Source organism: Bactrocera dorsalis, chromosome 1, assembly GCF_023373825.1.
Source record: "Bactrocera dorsalis isolate Fly_Bdor chromosome 1, ASM2337382v1, whole genome shotgun sequence".
NCBI classification, from domain to species: domain Eukaryota; kingdom Metazoa; phylum Arthropoda; class Insecta; order Diptera; family Tephritidae; genus Bactrocera; species Bactrocera dorsalis.
The window spans coordinates 41,572,304-41,591,167 of NC_064303.1; the positions used below are offsets into that span (position 1 = coordinate 41,572,304).

The window sequence follows — 18,864 nt, forward strand, 5'->3', positions numbered from 1 at the left end:
TCTATATTTTTTTCCGTCGTATCGCCTATTTACATTTGTACAAAGTGTCGTGAAACGTGCGTTAAACGTTCAGCTTTGATCACAGGATTCACGATCCTCAATCCGGAGTTCAAAATATTTAAATAAATTGGTGATATGGATCCTAATTCATCAATATTGCATCCCCTAAAAGGTTTATTTTAATCAATGTAAACATGGTATAATTTTTATGTATGCATTCCCATCCCTTTTGTTAAATTCTCATTGCTCTTTGGGATGAACACATAGAGAGCAACAGACTTCAAGCGTCATTTGTCAAATATTAAAATACACATGTTCTTAACGGCACAGTTATTTAGACAGCTGCACGTCTTCATAATTGTGTCCTTTAGAACGTGTGTATTTTAATATTTGACAGATGTCGCTTGAAGTCTGTCGCTCTCTATGTGTTCAGCAGATTATCTACGTCTCCGTATTCTACTGTGTTCTACATTCTCTACCGGATATCTATAGCACCGGCGAGCAAGCATTTAATTAAATTTTATTGTACATTGTATTACTTTTTGATATTGGCACGGTAATTGGCAATATGGTTGTGAGACCTTATAACGAAGAATTGAAATATCTCGAGAAGATAAGCGATTGCTGCTGGAGGATTAAAAAAGAATTTCAACCCAATATGAAAGTGGAGGGGTGTTTCTATGTAAACAGCCGGTTAGAACGACTCATGTTAGAAGAGCTTAAAAACTCATGTAGGCCGGGAGCAGTTGGTGGTTTCTTGCCAGGAGTAAAGCAAATAGCTAATGTGGCTGCTTTGCCAGGCATTGTTGGACGATCTATTGGGCTCCCGGATATTCATTCTGGTTATGGGTAAGTAACAATCAATTAATTAAGAGTTATTAGGCATATGCAACTTTTTTTTTTAGATTTGCTATTGGAAATATGGCCGCATTTGATATGCTTGATCCCACATCAATTGTAAGCACAAAAAATAAAATTCAGGAATACTTTATATTTTTATACATATATAATTGTGCAGGTAAGCCCAGGAGGAGTTGGTTTTGATATCAATTGCGGTGTACGTTTACTGCGTACAAATCTCTTTGAAAAAGATGTTCAACCTGTTAAAGAACAATTGGCGCAATCCCTATTTGACCATATTCCAGTTGGAGTTGGTTCTAAAGGTATCATCCCTATGAATGCCCATGACATGGAAGAGGCTCTTGAAATGGGCATGGATTGGTCTCTTCGTGAAGGATATGTGTGGGCTGAAGACAAAGAGCACTGTGAAGAATATGGTCGTATGTTAAACGCGGATCCCTCAAAAGTAAGTTTGCGTGCAAAAAAGCGAGGTCTTCCGCAATTGGGAACATTGGGAGCAGGCAATCATTATGCTGAAATTCAAATTGTTGATGAAATTTATGATAAATGGAGCGCTAGTAAAATGGGAATTGAAGAAAAAGGTCAAGTATGTGTCATGATACATTCTGGCAGTCGAGGATTTGGACATCAAGTTGCTACTGACGCTTTGGTTCAAATGGAGAAAGCCATGAAACGAGATCAAATTGAAACAAATGACAGGCAATTAGCATGTGCTCGCATAAACTCACAAGAAGGCCAGGATTATTTAAAAGCCATGGCAGCTGCCGCAAATTTTGCTTGGGTTAATCGAAGCTCGATGACTTTTCTCACGCGCCAAGCTTTCGCCAAAATGTTCAACACAACTCCCGATGATCTTGATATGCACGTGATTTATGATGTGTCTCATAATATTGCGAAAGTAGAAAATCACATCGTCAATGGCAAGGAAAAACAATTGCTGGTGCATAGAAAGGTTAGCATTACAATAAAAAATAACTTTTTTTGATATGCATAATAAGGAAAATTAACTAATAGGGATCAACACGGGCTTTTCCACCACATCATCCTCTTATACCAGTGGACTATCAATTAACTGGCCAACCTGTTTTGGTAGGCGGTACAATGGGCACATGCAGTTACGTGCTAACTGGAACCGAAAAGGGGATGCATGAAACTTTTGGCTCTACATGTCATGGAGCGGTATGTCTACTAATTATATAGTTTTTCTTTATATAATTTTAATGATATTCTAAAGGGGCGCGCTTTATCACGTGCTAAGTCACGACGGAACTTAGATTACAAGGACGTTCTTGAAAAATTGGACGAAATGGGTATTGCTATACGTGTGGCATCACCTAAGCTTGTAATGGAGGAGGCACCAGAATCTTACAAAGATGTTACTGATGTCGTTGATACTTGTCACATGGCAGGAATTAGCAAAAAATGTATAAAATTGCGTCCAATTGCAGTAATTAAAGGGTGAATATTCAAAGTAAATTGCCTGCCCGGCCTGTGAGAACTGCACATGTTTATACATATGTACATATATGAATTGTTTTAGCAAATATTAATAATTTATTGACTTTGTTAAAATTTATTCGAAATTTATCGGAATTTGTAATATTAGAATTTCAAACCAATAATGTAAGCATATACAAATTAGAGAATTTTGGTTGAACAATGCATTTATAGAATTTGTAGATGCTGTTTGAAAGCAGAATGCCAAATTGCAAACAACTGGTTTTTCTGCTGCCACTTTGTGCACATACCTACATTGAATATCTCTGAAGAAAATACTTTATTTTTTTATTTATTTAAGACCTTTTCAAACTGCATACTTTATCAAAATTGTTCTTAAAAAATGACTATTAATGAATTAATATTATAATTCTAATAATTGTGCTTAAAGGCTGTATTTTTATAAATATAAATAAAAAATGAGTTCACACACAGAGATGTACTAATTTTCCGTCGAGGTACAAAAAAAATTAAACTTAAGGTTATCTGGATTTCAAGTAGCCTAGTTTCTGTAACCTTACGCACATAACAATCCTGTTATGGTATACAACACTAGCATAACGGCAACTATAATCTAATAGCAACAAAAGGTAATTTTATAAAAAATAAAAAGTCATGTATGTAAACAAAATACGAGTATATAAACCAATTTGTAAAAAATCAACGGTTTTTTAAAAATTATGAATTATGTAAGTATAAATAAGCATTTCCATTTTAAATAACTACACTTCTATCTAATGTACAATTACTGTCAGCAATGTACCTTACATATCACACTAGATATCTATCGTTAGCATTGTAAAAATCAGTTATTTGATAGCTTACTACTGCAATAAATTGTACATCTTAATGCCATTGTACACTAAAATTAAATAATTTATCAGTACCCTTTCTTAGCTAATACTATTACAAAGTTATTTAGAAATTTGAAGTCAATTGTTTCCTGCTGTTGTTCTATTTGCATACGTTCCTTCAATTTTAAGCAACCCTGTTTTTATGTCAGTTCGAAAGTGGGACTAAAGCGAAGTGTCAGTATTTTTTTTCAATAGCATATTCTTTTGCTGTTATAAATTTCTTGGGTGATAAGGAATGAAAAACATAAAAATTTAATAAATCTCAGTGAATATAGTAAATTAAACGATGTTAATATCAAAAGAATTATAATTACTGTGAATTTGGAACAACAAAAGTAGTTGCAATAAAAAATCTTTAGTTATATAGTTAGATATGCAAGGAAGAGGCGGAGTTGCAGAAATCCGAAATTCCGTTCATTTCTTTAAGGTGAGAATTTTGTTAAGGATATAAGTATGATATAAAAATGTCTTCTTTCTTAGCGGAATTCTGCACAATCCAAAAGTTCCAACGTCAAGTTACAACCAGAAACCCTTTATAGTTCAAAAGAAATACAGCAATGTGCGTCTTTATTTCGGGAGAAAAAATCCCAGGATAGTATAAACATTTGTGTAATAAGTGGTGATGGCGACATAAATCATATTAAAATAAGTGATTCAGAGAGTGAATTTGCTGGATTTGGATCCCTAACCAATTCAAGTGAAAGCAGTTTAGGAAAGCAACGAAAATTCGAAAAAAGTTTTTCAAAAATGTCAGTTAAAAAAAGAACAATGGAGTCAAAGCGTTTGAATATGAAGGAATGCGATTTTCAGCAAAAAGAACATTCGTCCCTGAAATCCATTTATGATATTGAATCAATGGAACTAGATTTTGAGGGAAATCCCGTGCCTGATAAACATAAAATAATAATGAATGCGAAAGAAGTGGGTAAGTAAGCCTGATACAAGAAAAGTTAAAAGTTATCAAAAGTTATTTATTAAAGTTTAATAATTGCAGGCAGAATAGTGTTTGAATAGGTGAATACATGATATAACTGAATCTAAAGTATTTAAAATAGCCGGAGACCGTATAATATTGTACATGTACATATGTACACCCAACTCTTTTTTTACACGGTAGAGCGAAGGGGGCAACGTCTTGGGGGCGGCAAAACGATCTTCGCTGTTTTTTAATATTTAGAAAAATACGTCAACATATTTTTTTTACAAAATTTATTATTAAAGATAAAGAGTTGTACACTCACAATGTAATAATCGGAATAACATTTTGAGTAACCAACGGATATGTCACAGTTGAAGCATAAGGCAAATTGTGAGAGCGACACATTGCGACGCAGAAGTGATAAAAAAACAGTATCTTTATTTCTTTTCTGTCGTCGCGACGTGTCACTCTCGCAGTTATCCTATGCTTTGAATGTAACAAATATTTCGTTTCTCCAAAGTTTCAAAAATGGTATTTAAGAACTCCAATTCGTGCAAAAACTCTTGCAAATTGTGTCAAAAGTGTAAAAGATATAGGGCGAAAATGGGTTTTTTCAATGGCTTTTAATAAGATGTCTTGTAAATTTACTATCAATTTCCTCAAAAACCGTATTGTGAGAATTTCGGAACTTCAGAATTTGCGTGGCTTCTAGTTCCTAAATTTTATATATGTACATACTTAATATCGAAGATTTCTTGTAAAAATTCACTTTAGTTCGAACCACCTCATGAAACTTGTAGGTAGGTAGAAAAGGGGAGCGGCAGAACATCCTTGGCCCCAGGCGCCCGAAGTTGTAGCTACGCCACTGAATATTGCCGCCTGTCGTTATTCCAAAATTTTTTCTTTGCTCCAAATGTTTTTTTTATCACTGCATGGTCACTATTGCACTCCTTATTGGTCACACGCACACTATTTATTTAAAACCTATAATGCTTATATTGTTTTATAATTTTATGATAGATCGAAATTAATGAGGTTTTGAATTCTGAGCTGTGGACTATTGTGCCCTCTTCTCTATCACATATGGTCACAAAGGGCCAGCACTCTGAAATTTCCCAGGCACTTTTTGTCTGCAAATGCGTCTCGCTCCCCTCTTCAACTCTTGTTATCTATCCCCAAGGAACCCAAGAAACGTGATGTTTCGTCGGATGAGTGAGAGTTGGTGGCAACTCAAGAGTTCGCATTCACTGCACGGCACTTTTCTATTTGTTTTGTTTCAAAAAGAACTATAAAAAATAAATTTTATTTATGTTGAAAACGCTTTTAACAAATATAAATTTATAATTCCCCAATATATTTTATTTCCTCGGTCCACGCCGCCAGATAAGCGCAGTGCCCGTGGACCACCAGTGGTCAATGCCGGATAGAACGTGTTAAGTAAACATAAAATGATTGATAATATTCAAATTGTTGAATATTGTCCGGAACGATCTAAATTAAGTTCTTGTATGAAAATTTTACAATTATCTTCACTTACTGTGTCATGGATTATTTTCAAAGGCAACGGTATAATCTGTGAACAAATTGCTCAGATCAAATATCTATAGGCAAGTCGGCTTTTATAAAGAAACTTTTGTATTTATAAAGAGTAATCTAGCTTCCCAGGATTATGCGCTGGGTTTGGAACCCGTCACGTAAAAACCGCACCCAATGGAAATGAAACAACAGCCTCGGAAGAGAAACCCCCTTTTGATGACAACCATGGCAAACGCTTTAAGGATAACGATTTAAGGACATGCACCTGGAATGTACGATCCCTTAATTGGGAAGGTACCGCTACCTAGGCTGACATCACCGCCATTTAAGAAGTCCAATGTACGGGACAAGGACTGAGACGAGTAGGTCCTTGTGACTCCTTCGCCGAGTCCTAGCATTCATCATTATCATGTTGTTGTTGTTGTTGTTTTAACGGATATGCTAATCCCCGTTAGGGTGGTAAGGGTCATCTGTGTTGTCGTCGAGGTCATCTAACGGTAGGCCCAGGAAACGCGCTGTTTCGACGGGGTCGGACCAAAGGGAGGAAGGTGTTAGATGAGTTGGGTTTGTGGGGCATGCAAAGAGGTGGCCAGTGTCATGCGGAGACTCGTTGCATGCAGGACATATATTGGATATGTCGGGGTCGATTCTGGATAAGTAGGAGTTTAACCTGCTACAATACCCAGAACGAAGTTGCGCTAGGGTCACTCGCGTTTCTCGCGGCAACTGGAGCTCTTCATCTGCAATAGGTGGTGCTTTGACTCCAAGAACGCCATTCACGGGAAGGGAGTCGGTGAAGGTGTTAATGGCTCCACTGTGAATGGCGGTCAGTACCTGTCTGAAGTCTGTAGCGTCCGAAGTTCGGTCGGCGTACTGTACGACGTCGTCGACGTAGTCGAGGAATGACCTCTTGATGCTCCTAGGAGGCGGCTCCGCTCCAAGCAGATGGCTGCAAGGGTGATTCCTACGGAAACACCCCAGCAGGAACTGCCTGGAGAGAAGTTCATTATGCTCCTTTACAGGAAGCATGCGCGTCTCACTATGGAGGTGTTCGATGGGAGACATCAAGAGACATCCCGTCGTAGTCCGGAGTGCTGTGTTCTGGCAGGTCTGTAGTTTCCTCATCTGCGTGCCACTGCATCCAGGCGACCATATCGGTGCTGCGTAGTTGAGGACCGGCCGGCCGATTGCCTTGTAAGTTGCCAACAACGTTTCTTTGTCTTTTCCCCATGTGCTGCCGGCTAGCGACTTGAGGATCTTGTTGCGGCTCTGTACTTTGGCAATAATCGCGGTCGTATGAGGAGTGAAGGAGCATAGACTATCAAAAGTTACGCCTAAAATTTTAGGGTTATTGACAGTCGGAATTTTGACGCCATCGACTGCAATATCAAGCTCAAGTCTATACTCCTTCGTCCAGTTTGTAAATATAGTCGCTGTGGATTTGGTGGGGGAAAGTTGGAGGTTCCGTGCAGTGAGGAAACGAGAAAGGTCGGAGAGGTAGCTGTTCACTTTCGAACACATGCCATCGATTCCATTGCCCGACGTCAATATCGTGCAGTCATCAGCGTACGAGGTTATGGAGACCCCCTCTGGTGGTTGTGGGAGTTTCGAGATATAGAAGTTAAACAGTAGTGGGGAGAGGACACCACCCTGCGGAACCCCCTGTTTAATTCTTCTCAGTTTAGATGTTTCGCCTCGAAATAGTACGGATGACTGGCGACCACTCAGGTAGTTCATGGTCCACCTCTTTAACCCTGGAGGAAGCGTTGTTTTTTCTATGTCCTGCAATAGCGTTGTGTGGTTGACTGTGTCAAAGGCTTTTGACAGGTCCAACGCTACGAGGATCGTTCTCTCACAGGGTGGCTTCTGGTTGAGGCCACGAACTATCCGGGTGTTTATGACGCTAAGTGCTGTGGTGGTGCTGTGCACTTTTCGGAATCCATGCTGGTGGCTGGCTAGGCTCAGGTGGTGAGTGAAAGTCGGGAGTAGCAGGGCCTCAAGTGTCTTCACTACTGGGGAGAGGAGAGTTATCGGGCGATAAGATTCCCCTTTGTTGGCGGGTTTCCCAGGTTTCAGTAGTGGCACCACCCTTCCGATTTTCCACACATCGGGTATTTGAAGGGTGGTTAGTGACAAGTTGAGGACGCTGGTGAGATAACCTACTCCCGCCGAGCCTTTAGCATTAGCATGTTGATTCCATCAGGGCCAATGGATTTGGATGATTTAGCTTTTGTGATGACACTCTGAACCTCCTCGCCGGTGAAAGTAAGTGGCGCGCAGTTGTTTGGCATTTTGCGCAGCCGCCGGTTAACACATCTCTTAGCTTTGTCTACCGAAGGGTGCAGTGTAAACTGCCGGCTAAAATAGCTCGCGCACTTCTTCGGGTCCGAAGAGGCATGACCATTGAATTGAACTTCAACTCGGTCGTCATGTCTCTTCGGATTAGACAAAGCTTTGACAGTAGCCCAAAGCTTACTCACACCGGTGGAGAGGTTACAGGACTTCAGGTGCTCTATCCATTTCGTCCGCTTATGTTGATTTACCACTCGCCGAATCTCCAAATTGAGATCCCTTATTCGGGGATCCCCGGGATCGGCATGGCGTAAGGTGTCGCGCTCATTAGCTAAGACAGCTGCTTCGGCTGGGAAATTGGGGCGGATTTCCGCTATTCTTCCAGCCGGGATGAAGCGAGCAGTAGCTGCTGCGATCACCTTGCGGAATTGACGTTCGCCAACGCATACGTCCGTAGGAATGGGTAGAGCGTTGAAGGTGCTCTCAGTGAATTCTGTGAAGCCGACCCAATTAGCTTTTTTGAAGTTAATGAAGGTACGGTTGTCCACAGAAACGAAATCGGGAGGCTTCTCGATCGAGATAATTATGGGCAGATGGTCTGATGCAAGAGTTAGCATAGGTCGCCAGGTTATGCTGTTTATCAGGCCACCGCTAGCAATGGTAATATCCGGCGAGCTATTACAGGTGCCCATAACTCTGGTGGGGGCTTCGTCATTCATTGTGCAGAATGTCGAATCGTCAATCTGTTCCGCCAGCTCCATCCCCCTACGATCATTTGACAGGCAGGAATGCCAAAGATCGTGGTGCGCGTTAAAGTCGCCTAGTACCATACGGTTTTCACCACGAAGTAGCGCACCTATATTCGGGTGATATCCTGTAGGGCAACATGTAACTGGGGGGATGTATATATTAAATATTTCGAGCTCGACATCGCCTGACCGGATAGCTATGCCCTGACATTCTAGGGTAGTATCCCTGGGGTCGATGTCTTCTTCGATTAAACGATACTGCACGGTGTTGTGCAATATGAAGGCTAGGCCACCACCACCATCTCGCTCGCGATCTTTACGTAAAACGTTGAAACCTGCACAACTCAGAAGATCTGAGCGGCTGTTTAGCTTGGTTTCTTGGACCGCAGCTATCGATACACGTTCCCGATTCATAAGTGCAACTATCTCCTCGATCTTGCTCTGGAGTCCGTTGCAGTTAAATTGAAGGAGTCGGGTTTGTCGCGGGTGTCCGTGGGTGATCCTGGGGGTGAGGGAGTGACGTGTTGGTGGTATTTGTTGCAGCTGCAGAACCCGCGGGGGCGGTTGTCGCACTGGGGTGTTGGTTGGCGACGCCACTGTTGTGAGTTGCGGGGGCAGACTCCTGCAGCATGGGGCAACGTAGGTGACACTCCACTCACGTGTGGTGCGCAGGCCGGAACACGTCGGGAAGTGGCACCAGCCGGTGCAGGAATTGCACTTAACTGATGCGACGTTCCGACGTATGACAGCCTGACACACGGAGCAGACTGTGCGAGGAACCAAGAGTTGCTGATTGGTTCTCGCACGAGGATTGGAGCGGGATGAAGGTTGGGGGGGGACAAGTCAGAGTGGGAGCTGTGTTGCCTGTTTGAGCTCCTGACCGTAGAGGTCCTTTGTTGGCCACTCTGATTGAGTGGCGGCGCTGCGCGCGAACAGTGTGCAGGTTGCACAGCCGTGGAGGCTTGTGTCGCAGTATTGCGCAGACAACACGGGGCCACGTAACGCGTGGTCCACTCCCTGTGGGTCTTAAGGCCTGAGCAGGTCTTAAGATGGCTCCATCCATTGCATGTATTGCACCTGACCGAGGTGGAGTTTGGATGGAGCCTTTTAGCGCAGACGCAGCAGAAAAATTCCTCCGGGCCCGGGTTGGACTCAATGCCAGCACGAGTCAGGAGGATACGGAGCAACCCTGCTGCAAGGCGTTGCTCTAATGACGACAAACATAGATTAATGCTTACCGATCCAAACGGGGTTAGATCGCCGAAAGGACAGCCCTTGGTCGGATAAAATCCGAGTCAATTCCGGTGCGTAGAACCGGCTGTCGTGGGAATCGATAATCATCATTCTTTTCATTCTAATCATAATTGGCATCGAAGCGAAGTTCTTCAACATATCTCTGATTTGCGCCCACGCCTCGACGGAAGAGAAGAACGATGTGACCAAAGATGTCTTCTATGACCACTTGGAACGCACCCCACCCAAAGAAGGTATCTTTGGCACAACGGCTGGTACATTCAGCCTCCACGATGAAACATCCCCAAATGGGTTGTAGTACTAGATTTCAGCATAGGAAAATTCACCAAGCTACCAGGCTGCCTCCAGATCGAAAAGCCTTCAACCAGATCGATCATGTTGTGATAGACGGAAGATACGCCTCCAGTGTTTTAGATGTGCGTACTCTTCGAAGTCATAACATCAACTCGAGCCACTATTTTGTTGCAGCTAAGGTTTGCAGATTAACAAGAGAGAGGCCGAAGTGAGTGAGTACAAAGAGCTTCCCGACATGGGTAATGCTGGAAAATTGCTGATTGGAATTTAAGTGTGCTCTGCCCGACCCAGTATCTAAGATATTTTTGGAACAATTTCAAGTCAGTTTAGTGAATATGGGACCAGCAGGTACACCTTTGTTGCCGAAGTCAAACGTTTTCTATAATTTGTTACGATATCAGACGTCATATGGAAAAACGATGAAAGGAAGGCAAACAAGTAAGGAAGTGTTAAGTTCGGGTATAAACGAACATTTCACATTATTGCAATTTGCAAGGATGACGACCATGGCAACCGAAATAAGGACTACGAATTGAGGGCATGCACCTGGAATGTCCGGTCGCTTAATTGGCAAGGTGCCGCTGCCCAGCTGGTTGATGTCGTCACGAAAATAAAGGCGGACATCACCGCCGTCCAAGAAATGCGATGGACGGGACAAGGACTGAGACAAGTAGGTCCTTGTGGCATTTACTATAGTGGCCATATAAAGGAGCGCAAGTTTGGCGTGGGATTCGTGGTGGGAGAGAGACTCCGTCGACGAGTACTATCATTCACTGCGGTAAATGAACGTCTAGCTACAATCCGCATCAAAGCGAGGTTCTTCAACATATCGCTTGTTTGCGCCCACGCCCCGACGGAAGAGAAGGACAATGTGACCAAAGATGCCTTCTATGAGCGCTTGGAGCGCACATATGAAAGCTGCCCCGCCACGATGTCAAAATCGTGCTTGGCGACTTTAACGCCAGGGTGGGCAAAGAAGGTATCTTTGGCACTACGGTAGGTAAATTTAGCCTCCACGATGAATCATCCCAAATGGGTTGAGGCTGATAGACTTCGCCGGTGCCCGAAATATGGTTATCTGTGGTACTAGATTCCAGCACAAGAAATACGGCAATCTATCTGACTGTCTCCGGATCGAAAAGCCACGAACAAGATCGATCATGTTGTGATAGACGGAAGACACGTCTCCAGTGTGCTAGACGTGCGTAAGCTCCGAGGTCCTAACATCGACTTGGACCACTATCTGGTCGACAGGGGTAATGCTCTAAAATTCTACGAAAAAATGCGGCGGTTTACAGAAGGTTTCAAGACCGGAGCATACTCTTGTAGAACCCCCAAAGGTGATCTAGTCACCGATGCCCAGAGCATACTTAAATTATGGAGGGAACACTTTTCCAGCCTGCTGATTGGCAGTGAACGTACAACGGCAGGAGAAGGTGAACCCGATTCCCCAATCGATGACGATGGAGCAGACGTTCCACTGCCCGACCATGAAGAAGTTCGAATAGCAACTACCCGCCTGAAGAACAACAAAGCAACAGACGCCGATGGATTGCCGGCCGGCTAAGAACTGATAAGAAGCATGCATCAGCTTCTTTGTAAAATATGGTCGGACGAAAGCAAGCCCAACGATTGGAATTTAAGTGTGCTCTGCCCAATCCATAAAAAAGGAGACCCCACAATCTGCGCCAATTACCGTGGGATAAGCCTCCTCAACATCGCATATAAGGTTCTATCGAGCGTATTGTGTGAAAGATTAAAGCCTATTCTATCGAGCGTATTGATTGAAAGATTAAAGCCTACCGTCAACAAACTAATTGGACCTTATCAGTGTGGCTGGCAAATCAGCAATCGACCAGATATTCACCATGCGCCAAATCTTGGAAAAGACTAGTGAAAGGAGAATCGACACACACCACCTCTTCGTCGATTTCAAAGCTGCTTTCGACAGCACGAAAAGGAGCTGCCTTTATGCCGCGATGTGTGAATTTGGTATCCCCGCAAAACTAATACGGTTGTGTAAACTGACGTTGAGCAACACCAAAAGCTCCGTCAGGATCGGGAAGGACCTCTCCGAGCCGTTCGATACCAAACGAGGTTTCAGACAAGGCGACTCCTTATCGTGCGACTTCTTCAACCTGCTGCTGGAGAAAATAATTCGAGCTGCAGAACTTAATCGAGCAGGTACAATTTTGTATAAGAGTCTACAGCTGCTGACGTATGCCGATGATATTGATATCATCGGTATCAACACCCGCGCCGTTAGTTCTGGTTTCTCCAGACTAGACAAGGAAGCAAAACAAATGGGTCTGGCAGTGAACGAGGGCAAGACGAATTATCTCCAGTCATCAAACAAACAGTCGCCGCTCTCGCGACTTGGCTCTCACGTCACTGTTGACAGTCTTAACTTTGAAGCCGTAGATAATTTCGTCTGTCTTGGAACCAGTGTAAACACCACCAACAATTTTAGCCTGGAAATCCAACGCAGGATAACTCTTGCCAATAGGTGTTACTTCGGACTGAGTATTCAATTGAGAAGCAAAGTCCTCTCTCGACGAACAAAAACCAAACTCTATAAGTCACTCATAATTCCCGTCCTGTTATATGGTGCAGAGGCTTGGACGATGACAACAACTGAAGAGTCGACGTTACGAGTTTTCGAGAGAAAAGTTCTGCGAAAGATTTATGGTCCTTTGCGCGTTGGCCACGGCGAATATCGTATTCGATGGAACGATGAGCTGTATGAGATATATGACGATATTGACATACATAGTTCAGCGAATTAAAAGACAACGGCTACGCTGGCTATGTCACGTTATCCGAATGGACAAAAACACTCCAGCTCTGAAAGTATTCGACGCAGTACCCGCCGGGCACTCCGTTGGAAGGACCAGGTGAAGAAGGACCTAGCTTCGCTTGGAATATCCAATTGGCGCCACGTAGCGAAAAGAAGAAACGACTGGCGCGCTGTTGTTAACTCGGCTATAATCCCGTAAGCGGTGTTTACGCCAATCAAGAAGAAGAATACCTTCAAGTACATAAGGCTTGTTAGTTATATGGAGTCTAAAGCAATCACTCGATTTTATATATTCTAAGCACAAATATGTTTATTAGACCAAGTAAGGAAGGACTAAGTTCGAGTGTAACCGAACATTTCATAATCTTACAAACTTACAAGGATTAAGGTTTGAGTAATACCGTTATAAATCACCCAGAAGTGAAAATTATTGTATTAAATATTTGGGGGCAAAGGGAAGTATTGACCTGATTCAACATACATATTATAAATCGTTATGATAATTGCTACTTGATGTGTACACAAGAAAGTAAAAGAATCAAAAGAAAATGAAAATTGTGTTATATGGAAAAAACATATTTTTATGAATGACAATTGTAAAACATATGCTGACCATAACTTTGCCATATACAGGGTGGCTGATGAATTTTGCTACATTAAGAAACTCAAATAATTTTTTTTTCAGTGTATGGAATTCATTTTTCTTTTATTCATGTTAAAGCTCATTCAATTTTATTAAATATAGCTTAATTAGTTTTAAAAATAATGGAATTTAAATGCCCCCCCTGCTCGTTGAGGCATGTGCGGCATCTTACCAAAAAGTTGTTCATTACTGCTTGGAGAGTTGAGACAGGAATAGCCGCAATTGTTTCTCGAATGGATTGCCTTAGTTCAATCAAATTTGTTGGTTTTGCTTTGTAGACTTCCTGTTTGCAATAACCCCACAAGAAAAAGTCAGGTCCAGTAAGGTCAGGCGACCTGGGTGGCCAACGGAATGTGGAGTTTCTGGATATCAGCTTATTGGGAAATTTTCGTCGCAATTCTGTCATAACAGGTTGGGCTATGTGAGGAGCTGCACCATCTTGCTGAAACCACACAGAGTTGAAAGAAATTCTCATTCGGCGTAATTCTGGATAGAAAAACTCTCTCAACATGCTCAAGTAAAGGTCTCCAGTAACCGTAACGGTGTGACCGTTTTCTTCGAAGAAGTAGGGCCCGACAATGCAGCGTGATGAAACTGCACACCACACTGTGACACGAAGTGGATGCAATTCCGTCTCATGGAGTATCTGTACGTTGGAAGCACTCCATGTTCGACAATTTTGTTTGTTTATGTTGTTTGTTGTTATGTTGTTTAAATCGAAATGGGCCTCGTCAGACATGAAAAGACAGTTCAACATGTTTCCATCCTCTTCCACCATTTGAAGCATCTTCTGGCCAAAATCCAAGCGAATCGGCAAGTCTGCAGCGTTCAGTTTGTTGGCCATTTGAATTTTATATGGGAATAAGTCCAAATCTGTCTGCTTACACCCATTTGAGCAGATAAGCTTCTTGTCGAAACACGTGGATTGTTTTGTATGGCAGAAGCTACAGCAGCGATTGTTTCCTCCGTTCAAACTGAAGGGTTTCGATGGTAAGGTCTTCTGTTGACTGTCCCATGCTCGGAAAAATTGTTTACAAGTCTCATTACGGTCCATCTGCTTGGAGGATTGCCGCTAAACGTGCGCCTATACTCTCTTCGAACCGAAACTACGGACTCCAGTGCGTGATAGCGGCGGACAATCCAAATTCTTGTTTCAGTGTCCCAGTTATCCATTTTTGTTAAATGTAAAAGTCAATCTGCAAAATAAAAAAAATTAACCAGATTCATTAAATAGAAAAAAAGTTATTTATTTTTTTTTTGGTAGCGGCTTTCATCAGCCACCCTGTATTATAATAAAATTGTATAAAAATTAAGCATTGACTGTGAAACGCAAACGACTACTCAGTCTGCAACAATGCTTAGCTAAGATTTTATTTGGGCACAACTAAGTATGGACTGTGAAACCGGGCATTAGACTCTGTGGCAACATATTGCAGTATTAGTATTAAAACTAATGCACAAACTCACAGTTAGTTATTCTTATACATTCTTAACAAGTTAATGGGAATGCTGTTGCGTTGGCTTCGCCCGTTTATAACCCTTTTGGTTACGTAAATCCGACTCTCGAGTATGCGGCCACAGAGTAGCTTGTAACATCTAAAACCAATCGAGATTGATAGAGTATGTGTGTACTCAATATTATCTAATGTACCAAAATTAACTTGATCAGAATTGAAATGAATGATGGATGTCGGTCTATCCGTGAAAGCGATAGCTTCAGTAAAAATTGAGATATTTTTTCCAAACACTCTTTTCTTGGGAAAGTTGTTAATGCACTCTTCTAAATTTAAAGAATTTCCCGAATTTAATTCGCCAAGGACTATTATTACATCGATTTAACACCACTTATATCAGTGAGTTGTTTAAACAAATTTTACAGTGTAATTGTATGTGTGACGTAAGCTGTCATAGTTGCGTTAGGAATAGTGTCCTCTAATTTACACGCATCCTTGCTTTATCAACTATTTTTACTTATTGCCGGTTCGTTTCTATTTGCTGCCTGAAATCAGGAATCCTGTTTGCTAATAAGAAATGTTATTAATTAATGTTAATGTTATTAATGGTTTAAGTTGACTTTATTGATTCCCTCAATGGTTGTGGATTTATTTATAGATTGCGACAGTAGCATCGTCGCACATACTATAGTGAATGCGAGAGTATTTTAAAATATTAATTGGGATGATAACCCCGCTCACAGCGCATATAATGGTACTGATAAAAATGACTGAGAAATGAAAAACTGAATACGCAAGACACCTTAAATTTTACCCCAGAAATGGTATGAGAGCCCTTTGAAGTAGTCGGGGTCAAAATTTAATAATGGGCGCGGCACCGCCCACTTTTAGGTGAAATCACAAATCTCAAAATCCGCCAGAAATGGGCGAAATCGGACTACTGCCACGCCTACTTCACACATAACACAATGCTAAATTCTTTTTGATTTTTCCACTTTTCGGTAAACAAATCAGGAAGTAGTTAAAATAACGAGATAAAACTTTGCACGAATAATGCCTTTAAAGTGTGCCACCATGTGGCTAAAAAATGTCCAAATTCAACAAAAACAGTTCAAGCCCCTGGGCATCGAGTATTTTGACCCCAGTATCCATAGTTGACTTTTAATCGAAAATATTGGTCAATGTGTGAGATAATTGAAATTATGTAATTATATACAATATATGTACGAGGTGTGTTCAAAAGTATCGCGAACACAGTTTTGACAGTTTTCTTCAATTGCAGGGGCGTAATGCATCATGAGTTCTTGCCACAGGGAAGAACGGTCAATAAGGAATATTACCTGCAAGTTATGCGCAATTTGCGCGAAGCAATCCGCCAGAAACGCCCGGATTTGTGGAAGAACAAAAATTGGCTTTTGCACCACGATAACGACCCTGCTCACACATCGTTGCTTGTGCGCGACTTTTTGGCCAAAAACAACACACTAATGATGCCGCAGCCACCGTATTCCCAGATCCGGCCCCCTGTTACTTTTTTTTGTTCCCTAAACTGAAGAGGCCCATGAAAGGATGACGTTACGCTTCTCTTGACGAGATAAAGACGGCATCGAAGGAGGAGCTGAAGATAAAAAAAAAATTATTTTTTGAAGTGCTTCGAAGATTGGAAAAACCGTTGGCACAAGTGTATAATATCTCATGGGGATTACTTTGAAGGGGACAAAATAGATATTCATAAATAAATAAATAATTTTTGAAAAAACACAAAATTCGCGATACTTTTTGAACACACCTCGTATTCTCTGATAATGGTTTGTCAGTATGTTACAAATGGGTTAAATGAGACAAATACTTCTCCTAGCTACCATATTCCCAATATAAAGAATTTCGAACTTCCGGGTGACTTATATAAAGTTTCTAGTTGACGTTTTGCACCTGTCTTTGGTTCTTGCAAGTTGTAAAGTATAAAATGATTGACGAAAAAAGTTTCCCAGCTACCATCTTTCATCTGAGAGCAGAAAATAGTCAGAGAGGCCCAATTCAGTGAAGCAGCACTTCCCTTTCCAAGCCCAGTTTTTGCTTCAATTTCCCTTCCCCTTCAAGAATCAATGTTTTATCAACAAGCGAAATTCCTTTTTATCCATTTTTTTTCATAATAAAAAAGTTGTTTCACTCAAAAAGATATGTATAATTCAAAAACTAATGATCCGGCAAATTTTTACACGTGACTTTTAAAGGTTAGAGACAAATAAAAATAATATGGATATAATTCTAGCAGCACCATCTATGTGACAGGCCGGGAAATTTTCAAATGATCTGTTCAATTAAAATGTCAAGAAAGTTTTTCTGACTAGCCGTATGCTAGCTATATGGGAATTCGGGCAATACCCAATACCGTTCCGGTCCTCACTTACGCAGCACCAATATGGTCGCCTTGATGCAGTGGTACGCAGATGAGGAAGCTCCAGACCTGTCAAAATACTGCACTCCAGACCACGACGGGATGCCTCTTGATGTCTCCCATCGAACACCTACATAGTGAGACGCTTATGCTCCCAGTTAAGGAGCATAATGAACTCCTCTCCAAACAGTTCCTGCTGGGATGTTTTCGTAGAAATCACCCTTGCAGCCACATGCTTTTGAGCGGAACCGCTTCCTAGGAGCATCAAGAGGTCTTTCCTTGACTACGTCGACGACATCGTACAGTACGCCGACCGGACTTCGGACGCAACTGACTTCCGACAGGAACTGAGCGCCATTCACAGTGGAGCCATCAACACAGCCTTCCCGTGAATGGCGTTCTTGGAGTCAAACCACCACCCATCGCAGACGAAGAGCTCGAGTTGCCGCGAGAAACGCGAGTGACCCTAGCGCAACTGCGTTCTGGATATTGTAGCAGGTTAAACTCCTAATTATCCAGAATAGACCCTGACATACCCAATGTATGTCTTGCATGCAACGAGTCTCCGCATGACACTGACAATTTCTTTGCATGCGCTACCAACCCCACTCATCTAACACCGTTTTCAACACGGATTATCTCTAAAGGGGATTGAGAAACCGTTAAAAGAACAACGAAGTCGTAGATCGCTCCAAGTAAAATTTCGTGAAGGTCACCCAAAATCAGTTGTTGTTCCGGAAAGTAACGGCGCTGTGCCCAAACTGATATTGTAAGATCGTCACGACCTATTGTAAGATAGAGACAACTAAAGACATTCAATATTGCATGAACATTTGACTGCAAAATAAAATTGCTTACGTTGGAGTCCCCACAATTAGTCAATCGCTCAAAAAAGGTTCGTGTTGAATGGTCGATTGAAATGTTAAAATAATACGATAGCGGTGCTTCAAAACACGGCAATATCATCGTAATAGTGATGAACCGTGGATTTACGCGAATGCATACGAAGCAGTGCCAATCAAATGGTTCCCTTTTTGGGAAATACTGGATTTATGTCGCAACCATACCACCTGAACAACTCAGAACAGTAATTTCTGAATTTACTCTTCTGAGTGGTATACAACCATTTGTTTTCTAGTTGTCTTTTACGAAATCGGGTAAACTAATGCCGTAGATGGGTCACTCTCCACCACGACAATGCGTGGTTTCACACATCGACTGAAACAACTGCATTTTTGTGCACTCATAACATAGTCCTGAATTGATACCGAATGACTTGTTTTTATTCCCGTACAGAAAAAATAAAGTAAGAAGTC

General features: G+C 41.8%; 2 protein-coding genes across 3 annotated transcripts in view; both read left to right on the forward strand.

Annotated features, from left to right (window-relative positions):
• Positions 1-391: 391 nt before the first annotated feature.
• Positions 392-2,788, forward strand: LOC105232919 (RNA-splicing ligase RtcB homolog). Its single transcript, XM_011214821.3, has 5 exons — positions 392-849; positions 906-957; positions 1,019-1,813; positions 1,876-2,040; positions 2,096-2,788. The coding sequence occupies exons 1-5, from the start codon at positions 569-571 to the stop codon at positions 2,321-2,323; spliced, it is 1,521 nt and encodes a 506-aa protein (XP_011213123.1). The 5' UTR covers positions 392-568; the 3' UTR covers positions 2,324-2,788.
• A 579-nt stretch (positions 2,789-3,367) lies between these two features.
• Positions 3,368-18,864, forward strand: part of LOC105223899 (uncharacterized) — a 55,923-nt gene continuing 40,426 nt past the window's right edge. Inside the window, exons 1-2 of one of the 2 annotated variants that reach the window (XM_049462343.1) lie at positions 3,368-3,639; positions 3,693-4,137. In XM_049462343.1, the coding sequence (XP_049318300.1) occupies positions 3,586-3,639; positions 3,693-4,137 (499 nt within the window). In that variant the 5' untranslated portion in view covers positions 3,368-3,585. The remainder of the gene's footprint in view (positions 3,640-3,692; positions 4,138-18,864) is intronic. The other variant, XM_049462341.1, reaches the window with a different exon arrangement.